The sequence below is a fragment of the Pinus tabuliformis genome, chromosome 8, assembly GCF_031772625.1.
Source record: "Pinus tabuliformis cultivar Carrire ecotype Pingquan chromosome 8, CPIR1, whole genome shotgun sequence".
Taxonomy (NCBI): Eukaryota; Viridiplantae; Streptophyta; class Pinopsida; order Pinales; family Pinaceae; genus Pinus; species Pinus tabuliformis.
In genome coordinates, this window is record NC_142294.1 from 550,880,655 (window position 1) to 550,899,489 (window position 18,835).

At 35.6% G+C, this 18,835-nt stretch overlaps 1 protein-coding gene across 1 annotated transcript; it reads right to left on the bottom strand.

Annotated features, from left to right (window-relative positions):
• Positions 1–14,847: 14,847 nt before the first annotated feature.
• Positions 14,848–15,588, bottom strand: LOC149236623 (uncharacterized). The gene has a single exon (XM_089368981.1). It carries the CDS (start codon positions 15,586–15,588, stop codon positions 14,848–14,850), a length of 741 nt encoding a protein of 246 aa, XP_089225107.1.
• Between the last annotated feature and the right edge of the window lie 3,247 nt (positions 15,589–18,835).

Below are 18,835 nucleotides of genomic sequence, written 5' to 3' on the forward strand. Positions count from 1 at the left end.
ATAGAAAGCACAATAGAATCTCCTCAATACTGAATGTTGATGGGGAGCTTTAGACCTCTCACAAGAACATTGAAGGGGTGTTGGTTCAATATTTCAGAGGCATCACAAATGAAAATAATCTAGACAGAGGAGAACACATCAAGGAAATTATAAAAAATATTCCTAGGATGGTGTCAAAAGAAGATAACTTTAAACTGAACAAACTAGTTATCGAAGCAGAGGTCAGTATGGTAATCAAGACATGCAGAATGGTAAGGTCCAGGTCCAGATGGTTTCAATGTTGATTTTTTCAAAGCTTGCTAGAGGTGGTCAAACAGGACATCTTGGAAGTGGTAGAGGACTCCAGAAGAAGTAAATCCATTCTAAAAGCACTTAACAAATCCTTCATCTCCCTGATCCCCAAACAGACTCTGCCCTGACTCCTGATAAGTTCAGACCCATTGCTTTATGTAATGTTGTTTACAAAATTATTTCCAAAATCTTGGCCAATAGACTCAAACCTCTTCTTCCTTCTTTGATTTTTGGGGAACAGTCTGGTTATGTGGAAGGAAGGCAAATCCTAGATAATATCATTCAGGCCCACAAGGTTGTTCACTCTCTCACTAGCAAAAAGCAAGCTGGCATGATCATACAACTAGACATTGCAAAAGCGTATGACAAGGTGAATTGGACTTACATCAAAAAGGTGACTCCTTTCTGCTTTTGGATTTTATCATGACTGGATCAGATGGGTTATGGCTTGGTTACTTCACCCAGCTTTTCAATTCTGGTAAATGGCTTGCCCTCATAGATCTTCACACCTACCAGAGGTCTTAGGCAGGGTGACCCACTCTCCCTTCCTCTTCATACTCATGATGGAAGGATTGGGTCGAACCATTAAAAAGGCCAAAGTCTTAGGGAAGATCAAAGGTCTCTATTGAACGAAGAACAGCCAAGCTTGACTCATTAGCAATTTGTGGATGTTACCATGCTGTAGGGCATCCCCATAGTCAAGGAAGCTACAACATACAAGAAAATCTTAAATGACTTTGCCTCGGCTTCAGGTATGGAAGTCAATCTCTCCAAATCAAATTTTTTTTCTTAAACACTAACATTGCTATCCAAAGGAACATATTTAGGATTCTGGGCTTCGAAAGGGAGGTCCTCCCTTCAAAATATTTGGGTATCCCCCTAACGAATAAACCAATGCACAAAAGTATCTGGGAACCGATTCTCAACAAGATGCAAGACAAGATCAAACGATGGACTTATAGGGCATTGAACCTTGCTAGAAGATTGATTTTAACAAAGGAAGTTCTTCAACCTATCCCTGTTTTCTTCTTATCAGCCCTGCCAGCTCCCAAAGGGGTCTTATAGCAATTCAAGAACATTCAGAGAGACTTTCTCTAGGGCAAGGAGGAAACTAGAAGAAATGGGCCCTTGTGTCTTGGGATAAAATTTGCAAATCCAAAAGTCATGGAGGCCTAAGCTTAGATGATCAGGAGATTCTAAGTAATGTTTTAGGAGCTAAACTTTGGTAGAGATGGGTTAAGAACCAGGGGCGCAATGGGCTAACACCTAGAAAGAGAAATATGCAAGCTCCTAGCAAATGAGTGAGCTCATCAGAATGTTAGGGACCATAAAAGGCTTTCACATCTGGAATAAAGCTTGGGAAAACAGAGGCCTGGTACAAAACAAACAGCTTTTGGGAAATCAGAGCAAGAGATCAGGCTCTCTTCTGGGAAGATAAATGGCAGCAAGAACCGATGTTGTTAAGGGAGGACTTTCTGGGCATCAAGCAAGAAACTGATCTCCAAGGGCTAATAAAAGTCAGGGATTTCTGGAATCTTCCTCAGGACACTGAGAAATGGAGAAAATGGAGGCAAATAGATTGCAAAAGCGGACAGCCCCATAAAAGCAAAAACAGAAGAACTCATGAACATATTGGAACAGAGGAAGATTCTGGTTATAGATGGGCAGGATCAATTAAGATGGGGCCAAAACAAAGAAGGAATCTTTAATATTAAGGAGGCTAAAAGAATTTCTCTTAACCTAGAGCCCTGCGTTTTGGCTAGGTCTTGGCAAAAGCTTTGGAATCACCAAGGATAGATGAAGATCAAACTATTTATGTGGTTAGTTCATCACAAGAAAATAATAACTTGGGATAACATTCAGAAGAGGGGAGTGATGGGGCCTTCTAGATGCCAATTATGTGAGGCTTAAGAGGAGACTATGGAGCATATTCTCAATAGCTGCACCTATACCTCCTGGTTGTGGGATTCTTTCAAAAGCATTTTTCAACAGACAGACAGAGACAAAGGTAGCATTATTAACACCCTGAACGAGTGGAGAAAAGACTTTGCAGAGAATGAGATCCTTAATTTGGCCTGGACCTTTACACCAAGCTTCATTATCTGGAATGCTTGGAAAGAAAGGAATAAAAGAATTTTCAAGGATGAAAAAACTACCCCGCTTTGCCTGATGGAATTGATCTTAAAGCAGATAAAGGAGATTGTGTCCACCACTCTGCACAGTTATCCCTCGAATCCTCCCACAACACTTGAATTGAGAACTCTCAAGTAGCTGGGAATGCATGAGATCATCCTCAATGGTCTGAGGAAAAAAGAAAGAATGGTGGAAAGGGAAAAGGAGTTCTGGCATCCTCCACCAAATGGTTACCTAAAATGCAACATTGATGGGGCTTCTAAAAGCAACCCGGGGACTGCAGGTTATGGAGGTGTCTTAAGAGATGAAGATGGAAAAATAATTTTTGCCTTCCACTGTCATTTAGGCCAAGCTTCCAATAACATGGTTGAATTAATGGCTTTGGAACAATGTCTAGAGCTTCTTAAACTCAATAACAGCTCAAATGTTCTCATCGAAGCAGACTCCGAAATTTCTATAAATGCAGTCAAGAAAATCAGCTATGGTACAGTGCCTGAAAGAGTCTCAAAACAATGGAGACTAATACAAGTGTACTAAAGAATCCAAAAACATGTCCAAAGTCTACATACGGTTAGCTTCAACCATGTTCGGCGGAAGGCCAACAAACTTGCAGATCTTCTGGCCAACCTAGGAGTGAATAATCCAGATTGTAGAATAGAAATGAAATGGCAGGAGATGCCTACAAGCAGGCTAAAATCTCTCTATGAGGCTCAAGCTGCAGAGGACAAAGAGATTTTCGATTGTTGGGCACGAGGAGCAGACCAAGATTAATGCTCTTTTTGCCTATTTTTTCTCAATGCAGCGGTCAGCTCCTTGATTTAGGGTTTTCTCTGCATTGGTGATATCTTCCTTAGGGGTATGGAACCTTATCTCCTGAGGCGACACAAGGTTTCCTATGCAGTTCCAGAATGTTTCGGCAGCTAGCTTCATTGTTAGGTTAAGCAGGTGGAATGGCGGGTCGACTCCCTCTATGATTTTCCCTCACTTTTTTTCTTTTGGCGCAGAAAGCCAGGATAGCAGCGGTTTTCTTTTGATTGCAAGGCCCCTAGATGGTAAGTGGTTTTTGCTTGTTGAGATCGATTCCACTCAGTTCTTTACACGTGGCGGGGGGGGGGGGGCGGTCTTAAAACCACCCTTGATCGCGACTTAAAGGCCTCGCTTCTTAGCTCTCTGATATCTCTCCGCATCGTCCATTTCTAGCGGGGGAAATCGACGGTCAGATCTCACCAGGCTAGTTGGTGGGGTCGCGCCTTAAAGACCTCGCATCTTAGCTCTCTGATTTCTCTCCGCGTCGTCCTTTTCTGGTGGGGGCAATCAACGGTCAGATCTCATCGGGATAGTTGGTGGGGTCGCGTGTTTGTTCATTCTTTGAGAGTTTTGTACGAGAGGTGACGCGGGCTTTGTCCTTGTGTCTCCTTGTTGACGTAGGGACAGTGTGTTCGTTAGTTTGGACTTGAGTTGGTTTAGTGGGTCTCTTCTTTGTTTGTTCGTTCTCGATGGTTTGATAGGCCCACATTTCTGCAGGCCTTTTGTACTTATTGTAACTATACTTTTGGGTTTTTGAAATAGAAGGAAAGTCTCTTGCTTCAGCAAAAAAAAGGAAAATATATATTTTGTTTTAAATTTTCATTGTTTTTTTTATTTTTAAATTTGTGTATATTTTGTTTTTTTATGTTTTTAAAAAATGTTTTTAATCTTAATTTTAGTAGTTTTAAAGAAATTGGTTTTTTTTTTTCTTTTTTTTTAATCTAATTTGTTTTATTTATTTTTAGTTTTTTGTTAATGTTTTTTTTTTAATTTTCTATTTTGATTTACTTAATTTTATAGTCTTTTTCTTTTCCAAATATTTTTATCATTTACGAGATTAAAAAAATACATTTTTTTAATGGATTTTTGTCATATATATATATATATATATATATATATATATATAATATTTGCTTTTTCAAGTAATCAACATGTAAAGAAATAAAAATAAAACAACTTGAAAATTCATTAAGCAATCATGATTTCAAAAAGCATTGGACATAATAAATTTTAAAGTGTCAAAAAATGTAACATTTAAAAAAAATTATCCACACTTAATACATTAAAAAATTTAAAGTGTCAAAAATAAGCCCTCTAAAAAAAGGGTTGATGTTGCATCAACATGTTTCAAAATCAGCATGAAAATCACTAACATTTAAAAACAAATATTTATATTTGATACATAAGAAAATTTAAAGTGTCAAAAATATGCTTTGAAAAAAAAGTGTATTCTGCATCACCACTTTTCAAAATCAGTTGAATTTTTTGCTACCTCAACGAAACGGGTAATCGTATCAGTTCCTATTTCAAAGTTTACATTGTTCAAAATTTTGGTGGCCCCTGGGCTACTGTGTGGCAGCGTCCGTATGGGCCACGTGTCAGAGCATGGTTGGCCACCAATCCAACCAATCAAAAACCGTCGAATTTCATCCACTAAGAACGTGCCACTTGGCACAACGTGATTCACCGAAGGATATTGACCAGTCAACCTACCATATAGACTTGCACAGCCAGCGCCACGTCAGCAGTACAGACTGTTGACTAGGTTGTCAATTTTTTGTAAAAATTTGCATGTTTGGGAAAGTGAAAAAAACATGATTATCGGAGCATACAGTGTATGTTTCATGCGAAACGAGTTGCACCGGATTCAGGATGACGAGCACTACGCGGTCGTTCAGGTTCCACTTTGACCTGAAAACTTTGAATTTTGAGTTAAATTTTGAGCACTTGATCATTTTTGGATGGGGAATTAAATTTTGCATCCAACAAGTACTCCCACTAGAAATTTGAGTAAAACTTTAAGGAGATAAGTTGAAAATATGAGTTGAAAAAGTAGTTTTATTATTTTATTATTTTTTAATATTTTTACATTTTTACTGCAAAAATGGTGAATCATCCCCCATGGTTGACATCATCATCTTGAATCCTATTGATTCTTATAAAATTTATTTTGGTTGTACATTTTTCTTAGGAGGCCCATTTTAGACCTCAAAATTTCCCTAATGAACATATTCCTTCATTAACAGTGTTGAAATATAAATTGTCATAACACATAACAACATAATTTATAGTGCAACACATATGTAAACATATACACTTATTTATACAAGTTGAATCCCTAGTAACTGGGAGGGACTTCCACTTTCCACCCAACCATAGGTTAGCTACATTGCAATATTTCTTGCAGGTGACCACCTTTGAGCCAGATTAAGAGTTTGAGGAGTTAAGTGCTCAAGGGAATTCACACTGATACATGGAAACCATATCATACAGAAGTCCAAAGCACACAATGTCTCCTCTTTCTAACCAATAGTCCAAAGCACACAATGTCTACGTTAGTTAAACACTACAAATATTCATAGCCCACAACATCTACACTTGCTAAACAATATTGGATTCCAGAGCCCACAATATCTCCACCTATTAAACACCACACGAAATCCAAAGCACACCATGTCCGCACCTATTAGGCAACACTTGAAATCTATAGTACACAATGTTTCTACCTATTAAACACCACATGAAATCTAGGGCACTCACTATCTCCACCTTCTTTTCTTTTTTTCTACTTTGTGCCACATTCCTTAGCATGCTCCCGCTCCTAGGCATACGTTGTGCTCTCTTTACTTCTATTTATAGGCTCTCTCACATTTTCTTTTTACTCATTCAGGAGTATCCTCCATCTATATGTTTGTGCATACCAAAACCCCCATACTCTTTGTCATATGTTTCCTTGTTGTTTCCGACCTTCACCAACATTTTGCATGTTGACCACACCAACACGCCCTACAAGGAAAAAGGTGGTATGGGTTGATCCCTCTCTCAAGGAACCCTACTCAACCTCCCTTCCTATTGTGTAGGACAATAAACTCAATTAGGGAACTAGTAGCATAATAAATGAAGTATCTTGGGTTTAATCACTTCCTAGGCAACTATTACTCATCATACCTCTAAATACATGTCCACTCCTCCAACCCAGTGTAACATCCCCAGGTTAAAGTTTCATGTAATAAAAGATAGTAAAGAAAAAATAATAAGACCAAGGTCATGGGACATGTATTCCAAGCTAAATGTTGGTAAAACACTATAGTGGGCATCACTTTTGGTTTATTAATGGCTATGGAAATTGGTAAAGGAATTGGAAAAAGAAAAGGGGTAATAAATGACATTTATTTATGAAAATAAATCAAATTAGGAGAAAATGAAGGTGAAGAGGCACATATTTGCATGTAATGAAATTAGAGGGAAAATGAAGGAAAATGAAGAAAAATGAGACACCAATAATAAAAAGGCTTCAAAGAAACAATTCACAGCTTTAGCTTAGATCAATTGAGAAAGAGAGAGAGAGATCTCCAAGAGGAGAAATCAAGCAAGCGAGCAATGGAAGGAGAAGGGAAGAAAAGGACATAAAAGGACAAGCAAAGGAAAGCAAAGGAAAAGCAAGGAGAAGGTTGGATCAATAGCTTCAGTAAGAGGATTTTGTAGGTAATAGGTTGCATGTGTAATTTCCTAGATGAGGTGTGAATGTATGGTACATGAATTTGTTTATTTGGTTCATTTGTGGTCATTGTCATGGGTTTTGCCCGGTTTGACAATGGTTTCAGCCTTGCCTTGTAATTTCCTAGATAACCATGGTGTGATGGGATTCTTTTTTTGTTGAGATTTGGATTGCCATAAGGTTTTGGAACCGAGTGAGGTGGTCTCAGGAAAATTCCCAAGGGTTGGGATGGAGATGATTTTCACCGGGAAGCCCTTGATAGGTGGGTGGAGATAGGAAAATTTCTCATGGTATGGCAAAGAAATTCTAAGGCATCCAAGCTTGATTTGGTTTTGTGATCTCATGACTGGTTTAGGTGAGATAACGATAGTTTGAGTGTGAAGGTGGTTTAACCTTGGGAGTCTCTGGTTGATTATTTCTTGGTTTATCCATGAGATCCCACATTCATGCTTGGAATATGGCACGGGGGTAATTGGTTGAAAAGAATTATTTGGTTCAGCCCAATCTATGGTCAGGTGGTACATGGAAGTCCCTGACTTGGTTGGATTTTTCATATGTTAATAAGATCTATTTTCCTATTGTGATCTATGAGCACTTGTAATTTTTATTATTTTGATTTGATGGATGATTTTTCATGGTTAATATTCTGGTTATATGCTGGTTATAAGCATGGTTCTATGATGTGCTCTAGTTATGGATCTTGTTCATGATTTGATAAGTATTTTAATGGTTGATGAATGCATGGGCTAACAAGTGTTGTTGCAACTACTTGAGAGGGCATTAAACCTTCTTGGTGATTCTCAGATGAAGTTAAGAGATTTATGATCAGATATGTATTCATGACCTGTAACTTACATGTTTACCATATGTTTGACAAAATGTCTAATGTGTACTAGACAATCACTACAACAAAACACACAAATAATGCCTAAAATAGTGTCAAAATTTAGTATTTTTTAGTTAACAAATTGGACACATTTCCCAGCACAAAAATTAGGGAAATTTGGCGCTGTAAATTGATCCAAAAATAACATCATAAATAGTGCCTGGAATAGAACTGGAAAAATAGTGCCTAAAATATTGCTAGGAGTTGCAGTGGAAGTTGCGTCAAAAATAACGTTGTAAGTAGCACCATGAATAATCATGTCAATAGCGTCATAAAGAGCACTCAAAATATTGCCTCGAGTTGCTACAAAAATAACATCGTAGTAGTACCAGAAATAACATTGTAAATAGCACCTAGAATAATGCCATTTTAGCGTCGGAAATAGCACCAAGATTTGCTTCCAATTTGGCTCCTAGTTTGGCTTCCAGTTTAACATCTAGTTTTTCTTCTCGTTTTTCTTCCAGTTTTTCTTCTAGTGTGGCTTCCAATTTTTCTTCCAGTTTTGCTTCTAGTGTGGCTTCCAATTTTTCTTTCAGTTTTGCTTCTAGTGTGGCTTCCAATTTTGCTTCTAGTGTAGCTTCCAATTTTTCTTCTAGTTTTGCATCTTGTGTGACTTCCAATTTTGTTTCTAGTTTTGCCTCTATTGTGGCTTCCAATTTTGCTTCTAGTGCAGCTTCCAATTTTGCTTCCAGTTTTGCTTCTAGTGTGGCTTCCAATTTTGCTTCTAGTGTGGCTTCCAATTTTTCTTCTAGTGTGGCTTCCAATTTTGCTTCTAGTGTGGCTTCTAATTTTGCTTCCATTGTTGCTTATTTTTTTGCTTCCAAGCATCGAAATAATGTCAGTTTTAGTGCTACGTTTAGCACCAAGATATACGTCCAGTTTGGATTTTGATTTGGCTTCTAGTTTGGCTTCTAATTTTGCTTCCAATTTGGCTTCCATTGTTGCTTCTTTTTTGGTTCCAAAAAATGATTATTGTTTTGCATACAACATATTTTATTTCAATTTAATTAGTTAAATATCTCATGTTTGTTAAATAAGTTATATGATTATACATCATATGAATGCATTTGAAATATTTTATAGGATAACATTTATAAAGAATTTTTAGGGAAACATACATCCATACAAATTAACAACATCATTATACTTATTAAATCTCCATCAAAATAGAATCTACAACATCCAGTGTATATAAAATAACAAGATAATTATTGCAACATGATCATCATATATAATTAAAACAAGTGAGTCAAATATCTATAATTTAAGTGAATTTGACACCATCCATCATGAACAGTAAATCAAAACCATCATACGTAATAAATATGCATCCAAATCATCAACCAATTTCAACATATAAAAATTGAGGAGTCATTACTGACAAGATCATCGTCATATATGTCTTTGGAGATGTGAGTTCATGCCCCCATCCAACATAGTCACTTGAGGTAATTTTTAGTAATGCAAAATGAAATTTGTACACAATAGGGTTTCTCAAAATTGATCATTATCAAATGACCCTCCATGCTTATTGTTGAAAATGGCAACAAGAAATGCTAAAAATAGAAGTGCTAAAAATATCATTGCTAAAAATAGCAGTTTGAGTACCAGTGTTGGATTGGGCAACAAGGAATAAAAAATGGAAGTGCTAAAAATAGCATTCTATTTTTAGCAGTTCAGGATGTCCTATTTTAGTCAGTCCCTGGACTAAAAATAGGAAGTAAAATTTGAATTTGATATTAACAGCGGTTTGAAAATTAAAATATTTTAATTCATCTTGAGTTAATTAGTTAAGGAAAACCAAACTTGAATTCTATGTGAGGACATGCAACAGTTTATCTATTAATTAAGGAATTTATCCATCAGTTAAAGAGATAAGGATGAGTTGTAATATTGAGATGTAATTAGTTGGCATAGTTAACTGAGTCAAGTCTAGTTAGATTAATTTAACAGTTTGTTAAATTAATGCGAGTTCAGTTAGTTAATGCTTGCATGCATGTAACTATTGTATTTCAGATAACTGAGTATTCACTCATGGATAACTCATGCATGTCAGTTCAGACAGAGACCTAGTTGAGATTAGAGAAGGGACAATGTACTATCAGTTAGATGAATATTTTTCCAATAAAGGAAGCTCATCCATGAGAAGGATTTATCTACTTCAGGACTGTGTAGTTGGATTAGACGTTAGTGAGTGTGTGAAGAGGCCAATTCACACAAGTGGCTGCACTAGACCCCAATCAGAATTGCGCAAATAAATAGGAGGCTTGGAGGGCAAACCAGAGGTTAGATAGAGGCCTTTGACTGTTTATGAGTAGTATAGGTATTGCAGAGAGAGCAGGATAGCTTTTGAGCTGATTCTTTTTGTAATACTGGCTATATTTCCACTTGTATGATAATACAGAGTTGGGGTTTTAGGCTGAGGCTTTCCTCGGGGAAATTCTTCTGTGTTATGTGTGATTGATTCCTTCTTATCAGTTATATGTGTTCTTATTGATGTTGCTCATGTTCGATTATGCTTCCACTAAATTGTTTGTAGAAGTAGATCAAGTGTTTTTCTTTAGTACATTACATTACTAGGTGATCTACAATGGGAGTTTCAACATGGTATCAAAGCTAGCTGATTTGTAGAAAAATTCTACATGGTATCAGAGCAAAGGTGATCAAAGGAGAGAACAGTATACTGAGAGGAGATTTCAAAGTTTTGAGTTTTGGGCCGAGAGTTTTCAAAGAAGATTTGAAAATTTCTGTACAAAATTTTCAGAAACAAATAGTATATTTGGATTCCTTATGGAAAAGGACCCAAATTCAAAAAAAAATCAGCTGAATCGGAGATCAGATGAGGGAGATATCGATAATTTAAAATCAGCTCTTTTTCCAGAAAATTTCGTAACGGTGGGAAAGATGAAACAGATTGGTGTGCTAGCCAAGGACCTGTATGCTCTTGAGGTTCAAGATGCATGCAAAGCATTGAGGAGCAATGCAAAGGTTAGATACTTGGTGGTTGAATGGGAGAGTACATTACCTCTCAACATGCAACACCAGAAGAAGTCTCAGACGATTGTGGAGGAGCCACGATTGGTGCAGCAGCTTTAGGAGGTTGTGGAGCAACCACAATAGGGGAAGCTAATAGGAGATCAAGTAGAGACATATATTCATGTAGAGACCTCCAGTAGGGGGAAATTTCGAGCCAGGTGGGCAGAGGGATCACATGCATCCATACCTCCAGGTCGGAGGTGGGGCGATGTGGAGTGACAGTCCCAAGAATGCTGGAATAGGGGCAAGATCATTGAGGTACCCAACCTCTTTGATTAGACCTTGCTATGGGAGCCCCGACGAGGAGTAGTAGGACTGGATGATTGGGTAGAGATAGATGCGGATGGAGCAACAGAGAGAGCTACAATGCAAAAATCCCAAGACAGCATAGAGCTAGCAGGCTGCAGCAATGCGAGAGGCACAAGTGTGTTGCACCAGTGCAGGATGGCACAGAGAGGTGTGCAACGATGCGAAATGCATGGAGATGTTGCATTGGCGCAGAGGTCAGAGAGGGAGCACTTATCAGCAGCAGGTAGAGCTTCAACATCAGAGTATGTTTCTAGCCCAACAGAGAGGTCAGTTGGGAGTTTTTTGTTCCGAGAGTTGTTGGAGCAACCACATTTGGTAGAAGTGTTGCATGCAGAACATTCTGAAGGTACAAGATTAGGTTCGAAAGGAAGCCTTTCTTGTTGAGAGGGAGTGTTGAAAATGGCAACAAGAAATGCTAAAAATAGAAGTGCTAAAAATACCACTGCTAAAATTAGCAGTTTGAGTACCAATGCTAGATTAGGTAACAAGGAATGAAAAATGGAAATGCTAAAAATAACATTCTAATTTTAGCAATTTAGGATGGATTCCTATTTTAGTCAATCCTTGGACTAAAAATAGGAAGTAAAATTCGAATTTGATATTAACAGCAGTTTGTGAATTAATTAATTAATTCATATTGAGTTAATTAGTTAAGGAAAATCAAACTTGAAGTCTATGTGAGGACATGCAACAATTTATCTATTAATTGAGGAATTTATCCATCAGTTAAAGAGATAAGGATGAGTTGCAATTAGTTGCCTCAATTAACTGAGTCAAGTCCAGTTAGATTAATTTAACAATTTGTTAAATTAATAAGAGTTTAGTTAGTTAATGCTTGCATGCATGTAACTACTGTATTTCAGATAACTGGGTATTCACTCATGGATAACTCATGCATGTTAGTTTAGACAGAGACCTAGTTGAGATCAGATAAGGGACAATGTACTATCAGTTGGATGAATATTTTTCCTATAAAGGAAGGTCATCCATGAGAAGGATTTATCTCCTTCAGGACTGCGTAGTTGGATCAGAGGTTAGTGAGTGTGTGAAGAGGCCAATTCACACAAGTGGCCGCACTGGACCCCAATCAAAATTGCACAAAGAAATAAGAGGCTTGGAGAGCAGACCAGAGGTTAGATAGAGGCCTTTGACTGTCTATGAGCAGCAGAGGTATTGCAGAGAGAGCAGGATAGCTTTTGAGCTGATTCTTTTTATAATACTGGCTATATTTCCACTTGTATGATAATACAGAGTTGGGGTTTTAGGCTAAGGCTTTCCCCGGGTAAATTCTTTTGTGTTACGTGTGATTGATTCTTTCTTATCATTTATATGTGTTCTTATTGATGTTTCTCATGTTCGATTAAGCTTCCACTAAATAGTTTGTAGAAGTAGATCAAGTGTTTTTCTTTAGTACATTGCATTACTAGGTGATCTACAGTGGGAATTTCTACATGGTATCAGAGCTAGCTGATTTGTAGAAAAATTCTACACTTATTAAATAGAGATCATGGACCAATCAGGTGTTAAGCCATGGATCAATAGTCATTAGTATCGAGAAGAATATGACCCATCAAGTCACTCTATTTCTAGAGCATATTGTGATTACCATATTATCATGCAATTAATGCATACTGAAAAAATGCCCTAAGAAACACACTTTTACCCAAAGATACATTAAGTCAAGTTGATTTTAACTAATTCCTAAGTGTCTAAATATCCTAACACTTAGGCCATTTTTTCATTCCATGCTATGTTTTGGATCAAGTTTCCATTCCTATACTTACCCAATCATTGGCCAAAACTAACTAGTTTGTGTTACATGGTAAGCCACAAGAGTAACACATTACATGTTTGGACATTCTTAAATGCAATGTAATTTTAATTCTTAACAATGGAAAACCAAATATCCTTGTATTCATATTACAAGCGATGATGTCACATGCATAGATGAGACAAACACAAGTTCAAGTACATAAAGACACTTTTCATAAATAGAGTGCAAGGAAAATGATGAAATATATTACCATTAAGCTCTATAGCATAAGGTTGCTTCCATTGTATTTTTGTTTCACTTGAACTTTGAAATTAATGTTATTGAAAATTATTTATCTGATAAAATCGATGTTTATTAAATTTTAATAATTATTCATCCTTTTTAAGAAAAAATTCTATTGTTAATTTTCTATAACCTCCTTTGCACTAATAAAAAAAGATTTTCTTAACTATAAATTTAGCTTTGACCTCAAACAATATTGTTGTTTTCCTTGAAAAAAGAAAAGAAAAAAGAAATATGATCATTTTTCCCAATATTATTTACACTTCTAAAAGAGATTTTCTCAACAAAATGTCCATTTCCATATTAACTTATTAGTAAAAAACAAAAATCCCCTTTTCTTTCCATTAAATCATGCTTCTTATAATCAATAACTCCTATGATTATTCAAGTAAAGATAAAAGAATAACTAATAATGAATTATAATTAAAACACTACATAGTCTCTAAGTTAAATACTACATTCACAACAATAACTAAAAAAAAAAATGTTATAATTATCAAACTAAAAAATCATATAAGGACTTAATTAAAAGCAATGGTAATTGTTTTACAATTTCCCTTATTAAATGGTGAAAAAAAAACCTAGAGTAAATAAAGTTCATGACAAAAATGTTCTTTAAAGTGATAAATAAAATAAATCTCAATCTAAAGATTAATATAGCTAAATAAAATATTTTATAAATATAGCTAAATAAAATATTTTATAAATATATTTTGAAGTATATTTTATAAAATATAAATATATGAAATAAAAGAAATGATATTTTAACGTTTACGAGATTAAAATTAGTTTATATGATTATTAGTTTTATTTTTTTCATTTTTTGTAATTTAATTTTTTTCTTGTTCAAATTGATAATAAGCTGGCTCAACTTTTCAACAATTTAGAAAAACCCTCATGTACTAGTGTTTAATCAAAATAGACTGAAATTAATCAGCTTACTAATGAGTCATAAATACACACAACTATGTATACTTACTATTTAATTTTTTTATTTTTATTTTTTATTTTTTAACTGTAACGGTTATGAATTTTATTTATTTGAAAAAGAAAGGAGGGGTCTTTGCCGAGGCAGCCCCAATTACACAGTAAACATCCAACAAATTCAGCTTTTAAATTGCATCATTTTCAAGGAATTTGATAGGAATTATCATCGTTTATAATTAGCTGCCCTTTCATGAGAGAGCATCCTTTGTTCACCATCTGGTCCGCTTCACTATTCAGGTTTCTGAGGATATGATAGAACTTGCAGGAGGTGAAGTCTTGAAGAACTCTTTTCAATCTGCCCAGAATTTTGTTGAGACTAGCGTTGCTGAAGAGATCCTCAGAGTTTAATTTTTTTATTAGAATCTCAGAATCTCCAAAAACTTGGAGGTCTTTGACACCCTTTTCTCTTGCTATGAGGCAAGCTTTGAGAAGGCCAAATATCTCTACTTGGTTGTTGGTTTTCTGGCCTAAACGCCAGTAGCAACAGTCTCTTGAACTCCCATCCGAAGCATAAATGACCCCTCCAGCGCCAGCAATCTCGGGGTTTCCTTTGGAGGCCCCATCAAAGAAGATTGTGGTTAGATTTTTGGACCTCCACCAGTTTGTGAAAGAATCCTCAGAGTCTCATTTGCGCCATTCCAGATTTGTTGTTTGAGGAGTAAGAAGGAACTTTCGGGGAGAAGGCTCAAGGGGGCGGAGCCATCTCCTTTCTTCGGGGAGGAGCAATGAATCTTCTTTAAAAAACTCCTGTTGGGCTGCTTCCAAGAGAAGGGATTTAGTTTTAACTGCGACCTGTAGAGGGGAATGTTGAACTCCGTGAAAGATCTGTTCGTTACAGGCCAACCAGAGCTGCCAGCAAACAAATTTGGGAATAGTTGTCCAGACTTTACGCCAGAAAGATTTGATGGGGATGCTATGAGGATAGTAATTGCTCCAGGAGGCAATCAGATCAACAACAGAACTCTGAGGGAAAGCGGAGATTTGAAGATCCATCAGAGTAAGACCCCACACATCCTTAGCAAAATTGCAATCCAAGAATAAATGTTGGGCAGTTTCAAGGTTGCTTCTGCATAGCTCGCATCTATGAGGCCCTGCAATGTTCCTTTTCTCTAAATTGTCTCCTATTAGAAGTTTGTTATGAACCAGAGTCCAGAAAAAGAAATTCACTTTTGGAAGAGCTAGATTGTCCCAGACTAGTTTCCAGAAGGCCAGAGTGTGACTGTTGTTCTTTGAGTCCTGAAGAACTTTGTAGCCTGCTGCTGTGGAGTATATGCCTGACTGCCTCCAAGCCCATTTGTCTTTCATGTATCGATTTTCAGGAGTAGATTCTTCCAACAGCTCGATCAACAGATTTTTTTGGGGCATTAACCATCTTGTCCCCTCCCCCTCTTTACCTCACATGTGAGAACCGTCAGTGACTTCACCCATTCCTTCTGATTTTCATTAACCTATTTGAACATTTAATATTAAAATTTTCATATCATTCCACTTGTAACGACTTTTTAGATTATCTGCATTCACTGGCTCAGCAAATTAGACCATATCAATGTGCCTTCATTAGCTTTTGCATATACTTAAAAAGTTAAGTAATTAATGCCGGGACTATTTTAATAATTCATTATATTAAGCAATGTAATTTAAAGGGATATTATTTTATTAAAAAATATTATAATATAAAGAGTTAAATAATTAATTAGGTTAAATTATAAATAATACTCGTTTTTTTATTTGGAATTAAGATTAAATGTTATTAAAAATCTTATAATGTTATTTTGGATAGCTTCAATTATATTTATAAGGGATTCTAGTTTTCTTATGGATACTATTTTGGTTGAAGCTATTTTTTAATCCTGGATTAGGATCTAAAATTGCATCTAATTTACTGAGATCATGTCTTCCTCAGATGTAAGGAAATAGGTTAATAACCCAAGATAAAGAGGTAATATCTAGCAAGAGCGAGATTTTGCCCCCTTACAGAGCATTGATGAGTCCTTTTAGGTGACATGATTTTCCTTCAATAATAGTGATGACTCAACCTACATTCATAGATAGCAACCAAAGATGGTTGTCCTCATAGTTGTTTGATAATTGTGTTATGATAGGTTTCACCATTTTTTAAAAAGAGGCTTTAAAAATTAATTAGAGAGATAAGAATTTGAGGTTGATTACCTTAACAATGTTTTGAGAATCAAGTTAAGGTGCATAGTAAATTTTTTTTTCTTCCAAACCCACATCCAAAAAAATGAAGATAGTGATTGAAAAATGGGTCTCCATGAGCACCCTTGATGAGGTTGGTTGAGTTCATGTAGCCTCCATTGCCATGATTTCATCAGTTGTAGTCTCTTTGTTGGTTTCCTCTCTACCCCTTTCATCATCACCCATATCATTTGAGATGCCTTTCCTAGATCACCCCAATATCTTTGAAGCATATTGTCCTTGTCAAGTTAGGTCCCAGTCTCTTCCTACCTTGTTAAGAATTTGTATCACTCTATACTTCAGAAACCTCTTCCTCCCCAAGCATAGTAGCATTAAGATCCTTCATCTCTAGGATGGTCCTTGTTTCTATTTTCACAAAAAATGATACAATTCCTAAACATGAGAAGCATGTCCTTCAAATAGGTTTTGCAAGTAAGTTTGTTATCTAAATGTTCATCCCTCCAGTGGCCCTCTTCTCAGCTAGTTTCTGTGATCTAGGAGGCTCCTACATTGTTCATAACAATTGATAAGGATGTCAATATTCAAGTTATACATTTTCTTCATCATAGTTTAATTTGAATATTTAATAAACTATGGCCAAATTTGGATATCTTGCATAAATGGATCTTTCAACAAAGAATTAGAAATCCAAGAATAGGCATTTATATACCCCATGGACCAAAGGGTTATTTAGTGTGGAATTTTACCACTCAATAGATCAAGATATCATCATTAGTAGATGCACATGATTGTGTGGTAGCATCGGGTTTTCCATGAAGTGATGGTTCCCAAATTCTTGCTACGAGATTTGGAAACCATAGATAGGTTACATCATAAAGCACATGAGAGATATTTATGCAATAACATTAATTGATATTATAAATATTGTTTTCAATTATTATTATGAAATTGACGTCTCTTATAAAGAGTTTTAGAGGTCCTATTTATATAAACCCTAAAAATTAATAATAACAAAAACCCTAACTTTTGTAATCTAACCCTCTTAATGATTAAATTACACATGTAAGCCTTATATTCTAACTACACTTCTTAAGGCTTACAAAAATGAAAGAAAATTTTATTGAAATCAAAGACAATAATTGAAAGTAAAATATCATAAGTAATTAGAACCAAATATTCTTCAAAATCTTGTTCTTTAGAAAGTAGTTATTGGACTAGGGAGAGCTACCTCAAGCTACCTTATAACCCTTGTAGAGGTGCAATGCTCCAACTCATGGATTCCACCTCCCCACACTCCCAAATTATGGATCTCCTAAATTATTGGATAATCATCCATACTAAGTGATACCCATGGTCCTTCATTTGGCTATCTCATGACCCTAGTGAGAGTATAATTCCCTAGACAAACTCTTGAACTATCTAGGAAATCATTCATGCTAAGTAGTATCTACATAGACACATTTATGTCTTTAAAGTGTGGGCTTGCTAAAATGGGTAAAATACCCTTTCTTCAATAAGTTCATCACTATCATTAGCATCTGATGGATTTCTAACAATGGTAGATTCGCTAGATGTGATTTATCTTTGATATTTCCTTTGATAACATCATTAGATCAAAAATTTTAGTTATGGGAAGTGTGACCTATTTCTTTGAAATAATGACATTTTATCTCCCATTTGTCTTTGGTTGATATGTTATGGTTGTAGCTTGAGTATAATGCAATATTCAATCAAATAGCACCTTTTGTATTGGCTACAATAGTTCACTTTTCTTCAGCAAAGAAAGCAACAATCATATCTTATAAAGTTTGAGAAAGTATCTTATTGAATTTGAACTTGAGAACAATGGTGTATTTAGTAGGTAGAATATTTAATAGAATGGCTTTAGTATCCTCTTTATCTACCATAGCCTTGAATTCTACTAGATGTATTAGGATAGATATCGTATTTTTTATGTGTAGTAGACATAGTGACTTTGTTAACCATCTTGAAATTGAATAAGTTTCAAAGATAACTTTTCATTTACTCCTTTTGCTCCAAAGAATGAATTCAAAATATCCCAGATTTCCTTGGATTGTTTTTTTAGATATACATGATGTAGGTTTGAAACTAAGAGGGTAAGGTCAATAATGGCATTAGATTTATTATCTCTGGTTTGCAATTCTAGTACTCTAGTCGGATTTTTCAATGGTTTCTCAATCCTTTTTACTATTCTCTTGAGGCTTTTGTTCATTAGTTGCGTCTAAATTTTACTTTCTAGGTGTGGAAATCAAAACTCAAGTATTTCTCTATTGTAATTTTCATGGTTAACATCCTAATAAAAAATTAAAATAGAAGAGATATACTACTCTTTTTCTTGCTCTGAAAACTCAAATTTGTAACATAATTTCTATTGAATTCTAAAAAATTTGAACAGAAAATAATTATTATAAACCTCAATTTTTAGATTTTCCCC

Excerpts from the sequence above, each read along its gene's own strand:
- LOC149236623 (XM_089368981.1), bottom strand. The coding sequence starts at position 15,588 with ATGCCCCAAAAAAATCTGTTGATCGAGCTGTTGGAAGAATCTACTCCT.